At 58.0% G+C, this 6,349-nt stretch overlaps 1 protein-coding gene across 1 annotated transcript; it reads right to left on the reverse strand.

The window, feature by feature from the left end:
* Positions 1–4,534: 4,534 nt before the first annotated feature.
* Positions 4,535–4,924, reverse strand: IUM83_19870 (uncharacterized protein; the record flags this gene model as incomplete). Its single annotated transcript, XM_067944938.1, has 1 exon — positions 4,535–4,924. One exon carries the CDS (start codon positions 4,922–4,924, stop codon positions 4,535–4,537), a length of 390 nt encoding a protein of 129 aa, XP_067783195.1.
* Positions 4,925–6,349: the final 1,425 nt, after the last annotated feature.

Below are 6,349 nucleotides of genomic sequence, written 5' to 3' on the forward strand. Positions count from 1 at the left end.
GCTCATGGAACAGGTCCGATGTAATAATCGCGCCTTTGATACGTATCCGCATCACGCTTGCGCTCGGCAGCCACAGCGTCATCTTTGATGGCGCTATATCGCTCACAGCGGCACCTCATTCTGGAGGTACCAGTTCCATACCGGTCCGTGATCTCTCGGACGCGGACGGCATCACGATCGCGCGCGCAGGCCGCACGCGAGAGCCTTGAGCTTTGAAATCACGCACTGCGGCAGCGGCAGCGCGCGAAGTACTGAGAACCCCAGCGGAAGCGAGTGGTATCGCTCTCAGTTCGCGAACGCTTCGAGCTCAACCGTCCGATCGTCCCCTTCACGCGGGCAATGTTCTGGCATGAGGTCGAGTGATTCGCTCGACACTGAGTCCACGCTTTGAGGGCGAGTCCTCCCGCCCTCATGTCTTCATCGTCGTCGTCGAAGTCGACGGACGTCACCATCCTTGCCTTCTGGCGTTCAATAGTCGTCGATGGAGAGAATGACTCCATCGACTTTGCGGACTTCTTCTGAGGCGCGCTCATCGTTGAATGAGCGCGGATTTCTTCCAAACGCGGAGAATTGACGAATGGTCAATTCAGAAGATTGACGTGCAGGGACCCCGCGCGTCCCTAACTAGTGTAACGGGGTTACACGTACAGAGAATGCAAGCCACTTGTAAATGAACTAGGTTGATATCTGTTAAAAGTTTTAGATACTTCCTCACCTTGGTGTAAGACACACCAATGGATACATTGAAGTGGGCCACCACAGTGAGTAGTCCACACCTACCCAAAGATCCTATTGGTAGAAAGCAGCATCATTCTACCAATTAGAGACGTGCATATTAGCGGGGCTCTGACAGCCAGCCGCTGTCAATCCCTTTCGTAGATGATAAACAGATTTTAGCAGATTTAGGAGGAAGATCAATTTATCAACAATACAGTTCTCATTTCACCTTAAACTAGCTACTTGGAGTCTTATCTGATTTAAATTATATTTGTGTATTCAAATATAATTAACCTAAGTAATTACTAAGTACTTACGCTTCCTCATACACGTAGCGCGACGTGTAAGCTAAAGTAGTGAGTCAAGTTAGACCCACTACAAGTCCAGTCTCCACGAGTTTCTTCAGGAGCTCGTACACATTGACTGCGAGGTGCGGGGCGATAGATCGGGACGTTGGGCAACGGGTGTTGCGTCTCCCACGTCCAAATCGCATACCACTCCGCAGTCAGGGCCTGGGGCGGCGTTGCCATCACCTAAGAATATCTTCCGGTGATATTTCAGGATGCCCCGCAGTCCTGCCTTCGTGAGCGGGACTGCTTTCGCCTGGAACTCCCACGTCTGCCTTATCAATGTCACACTCGGGGCTGAGATCCGACAATTCAAGCAGCAGAGCCAACTGATCCCTCAACTGGGCCATGAGCACGCCTCCTTCGTGAATGTAGACTGCCGGCTCCAGGTCCAGCTCTTCAGCGTATTCCGCTTCAAGCCGCCTGGGTGTGGTGACCATCAACAAGTCGGGTTCGTCATCATCCGGACGTTCTCCATCCTGGAGGCTCGACCCAGGCTCCGGAGCGGGCTCGCTCGGGCTTTCTCGCCATGCACTTGCTGGACGTACTTCCACGGAGTCCAATTCGTCACCTCCCTCGACTTCCGCTTCGCACTCCAAACGTTGAGCCTCCGACTCGGAGACTTTGGCCACGACCGACTCGGGTGGCCCGGCAGCTTCAACTTTGCTTACGCCACACTCGGGTCACTGGCTGTCCGACGCTCCTGAATTCGCACTAACCAGCGGGTTTGGCTTCTCTTGTAACTGCACCACCCGAACTGCTTCAGGCTTGGGGCGCGGCCGCAGCAATAGTATCGCTGACCACTGATATTCGCGCGTTTCCACTGCAGAGGGCTGCGCATTATCGAGCATTTGGGCGGCTTGCGCCGCGCGCAGTCTGGCTTGCCTGAACATCGTGCTCTCCTGAATGACTTGTTGCCATTTCTGGTACCGCCTCGTTCCAGGGCGCAGACAACGTCCGCCACTCGGGATGTTTCCATACTCGATCACCCGAGCGAGGGGTGTCCGAGTGTCGATCCAGACATCTCGCTTCGAGACATTCACCACTTTCACATCCATAGCCCATGACCTTGCACCATACAGCACCTTGGTCACCCAGCGGTCACCGCGGCCAGCCCAAATCACATCACGTTGGGGGTGTGAACTGCCGTAGGAATTCTACCGCTTGTTTCACCAGGTTACGGTACAGGCTGTAGGTGACATCACCGGGTTGGCTGTATGCGCATCCGAATGGGGTCGCCGTACGCAGCACTGACCTCGTCCGGGAGGCAAACGAGGCCTTCCCGAATCTCAGTCGACCCTGCAGAGTGCGCAGAATCCATCGAGTAATACATCCACCTTCTGGATGTTCGTGACCAAGCACAATTCGCATAACGTAAACTAGCCTGACGTCCCAGGATCTTACTGTGACCGCCTCGCCGTGATGAGCTCGGAACATCTCCTAATCCGGACACCTTGATGCCTTCCGTGAGTGCAACCTGAGTTTGAGTCTGCAGCGCAAATTCAGACTCCATCATACTCAATGTCTCCGTGTCCAGAATGGCTTCGGTCCCTGAGGTTGCCTGCCCATGTACCATCGCAACTTGTTGTCCTTCACCTTCGAATCGTTCGCCACCACCATCCATATCGTTCGCCCGGAACCAACTTGAACTCGGCTGGTTCTTCGAGGTCCCTGCAGACGAGCAGTCCCAGAATCCACAATGTTCCGCTCGGGTGGCACAATTCGTTTTTCAATTCGGGATGACATGCATTGTTGGTTATCTTGGTTCAAGGCTCTGAACTCGGGGCCGACATAAGCTAAGACACAATTCTGAGGATTTTCTATGCCCGACGCGTACCGGATCCCCATCCGGCGGGCTTAGTGGTTTGACCGCTTCCCCTCTGAATTGGCCTCACCACTCAGGGTGTCTTCCCGAATGTGACTTGGAAGGACCGCTAGACCACCTTGGCGCAGCAGCTTCTTGATCTCTTGGAGTGCCTTCCAGTCTTCGCATCTTCTTTGGTGGAATTCATCACGTTTCAGGCAGGGCTTTGCCTCACACACACGAGCGGGGTGTCCTTGACCACATCGATCACACGTCATGGGGCCCTAGCAGTTCTTCGGCCGATGTCCCCAGTTGTGACAGCCTTCGCAATATTCGTTCCGATCCGGGTTGACCCGGGGCGGATACGCCTGAGCGGGAGCTGGCTTGGGCGCTTGCTGATGTGGCACCCCTGGGGATGGGGCGGGTCGGCCATGGGCCCACCCGGTTCGGTCCATCGCATGGTACACTTCATACGCGAGGTCTTCTCGCGTCACCAGGGTTCCAGTCGTCAAGTTCGGTAGGCTTGGAGCTTGCACCTCCTGGGCTGTTGTTAATTCCGACGTGTCTTCCGATTCTCCTTCGTCTTCCGTATCCGAGTCATCCGCGTCGGCGACGTACGCCCGATCTCGACGCTTGGGCCTGAACCGTTCGCGTCGCAGGTTATCCGCCCGGATGTCCCGAGTCGCGGTACTCCTGGATAGAGCGTCGTCGTCGTTGTGAAGCACCTCACGGCGCTTCAGCCGGTACCCCAGGTCCGCAACCTTCTTGAACCGTTGACCCTCCAAAGTCGACTTGAGCTGGTTGTCCTTGAGCCTTCGGGTGACCTGACGCACATGCAGCTCGCGCTACTTGCTCGACTTCGGGAAGCCCACGTCCGCGCGCTCCGCGGCGATATTCAGGCGGTACCGGAACGCCAAAGCCTTCTTGTCCTTGCGCTGCGTCATAGTGTAGTAGCGCTCGGTCTCCGACACCTTGTACTCGCGCCTGAACGCCCGGGAGATCCGCACCCAGTTATGGCGGTCATGCTTGGAGAGCTGGCCACGCCAGTTCCGGCCTTCCAGGGACATCTTCAGCTTGAGCTCGCAGACCTTGGTGCGGTCTGTCCACCCGCCGTGGGACGCAAGGTTCAGGAATTTCTCCCACCAGCGCCTCCGGGCGGGGAGCGGCGCGTCCTCGGCGAAGTCCCCAGGGCGGCGGAACTCACGTACGGCCTGAAGGTCATGGCAGTACTGCCGCCCTGGGTAGTAGTCGTCGCGACGTTGACATGCGCTTCATCCACCGAGCTGTTGGAGTCTTCATCGCTCGAGCTCTCCTCGCTAAAGTCCGAGCTCGAGCTGTCGTCCGAGGGATCGCCCCGCTTGCTTGAGCGCTTCCTGTGTGAACTCTTCCGAGCGGCCGGTTTCTTGCCGTCGGACTTAGTCGAGCTCACAAGCTTCGATTCAGGTTTCGGAGCATACGCTCGGGATGCGCTGTGGTTGGGACCCTGGGCATAGCTTCTTCCTTCCCATACTCAGTTCCAGTCATTGTGGTTAGCGTTGCTTGAAACTGTGCTGCACGAAGGTAGCCCGCGTGTCTCTTGATTACGCTACTGGATTCTTAGTGCACACCCCGGCGCACTGGCTCTCTCTTCACCTCGACAGTCAGGTCGGGAGCGGGTGTCGCTTGATCACCTTGAATGTGTGTCGATGTCGTCGGAATGTTGCGCGAGCGAATTATCTGAATGTTCTCGTGGTACCGAATAGTCGTCTGGTCCAGGAGGCGTTGATCTTCCAGCGACTTGATCCGTTGTTCGAAGTGTCGGCGCTTGTTCATCCGGGGCCTTCTTGATCTCCTCTTCCTGAGCGGTCCTTCCAGCGGCGGCCTCGGCTTCGCGGTGCGACTCCTGTGCGTACTCCGCTCGGTAGGTGTGCTGCGCGCTCAAGGCGGCCTCCTCTTGGAGGGCCTGGACAGCTTGCCGAAGACTCTCGCCTTGGACGGCCTGTGTGGACTCCATTCGGGCCAGCGCAGCTTGGGTCGGCCTCATGGTGGTCAAAGCCACCTGAGAGGCGCCCGACATCGCGGATCGGCTGGACCTTCGGGAGCCCCTGGTCCATTCGGACCTCTCCGAGCGGCTCGGCGACCTCTTCGACCTGGACTTGCGCTTCGACGTCCGAGCGCGCCTGGAACTTCGCCGGTCATCGTCGTCCGAGCTCGACTCGCTGGATGAGCCACCTGGTCTGGGCTTCCTGGACCGGTGTCTCCGGGAGGTCCTCGACCTGCGTCCACTCCGGGTGCTGGTATGGCCCGACTCCGACATAACGACATCGTCCTGGTCGACCAGCACCGATGGAGCAGGGAGGACGGCCTCCGTGAGTTGGACACCCCAACCTTCGCCAGCTTGAGCAGCACCGCCTTGGGCGGTCATCACCATTCCGGATGGGGCAGTGTACGGCATGTGAGTGCCGGCGGCTCCTCCGAGTGACTGCATCGAGGACGAGGACGACTACTGTTACCCAGATGATCGCGATCCAGGTGCACCGGGGCTGGACTCGTCCGAGCCCACCATTATCGTCCCTAACAGGCTTGACTCTTGACCTGCGCTGCGCCTCGAAGATGCGCTCTGGGTGGTCGACATTTGTACGCTCAGGATGTCCGCATCTTGGCTCGCCTGAGCTGACGATCGGAACGACCGGTGCGAGCGCAGTGGCGGGATGGACGACGGACGCGGCGGTCGGAGTTGCAGGCGCTTCGCTTCAGGCTTGCCGACGGCCGAACTTGCTGGGCTTCGGGCGGCACGGACTCCAGCCATCTCCATCCGGAGGAGGCACTCTCGGCCGAGTAACCCAGCTCCGTATTCCGGGATCGACAAGCGTCCGCTCGGGAGCTTCGCCTTCACGCCCTCCGCAGCGGCGGCTTCAAGCTCTCGGATCCTCGCCGTGGGCACGATTCGGGATGGCACACCCGAAGTGACGTCGCGCCACTCGAGGAGCTCCGAGGCGAGCAACTGCTGCAAGTCTCCGGCGACCAGGCGGACCAAGGCCTTCTCGATCCGAGAGGCGTGGGCTTGGAACCACTCGGGCATCAGGTTGCGAAACCGGAATCCCGCCTCGACGAACATCGTCTGGACGAGGGCCGCGGACTCCCGGGACGACAGCGTCGCCATCGGGATCGGGATCGCCGTGATATTCGTGGCGGCGTAGGGGGCCAACCTGACGAGGCTCCATTCAGAGACCCAAGCGTCGTCCGGGTGGACCATCGCGACTCGCGCGGCAACGTACTCGGACGTCGCCATTGCGGCGGCCCACCACGGCTGGAACTCCGGCGCAGGACTTGGTCACGCGTCCTCAATCGTCGGAGACACTGTAGTGGGTCTAACTTGACTCACTACTTTAGCTTACACGTTGTGCAACGTGTATGAGGAAGCGTAAGTACTTAGTAATTACTTAGGTTAATTATATTTGAATACACAAATATAATTTAAATCAGATAAGACTCCAAGTAG

The sequence above is a fragment of the Phytophthora cinnamomi genome (genome assembly GCF_018691715.1).
Source record: "Phytophthora cinnamomi strain GKB4 chromosome Unknown Contig101, whole genome shotgun sequence".
NCBI lineage: Eukaryota > Oomycota > Peronosporomycetes > Peronosporales > Peronosporaceae > Phytophthora > Phytophthora cinnamomi.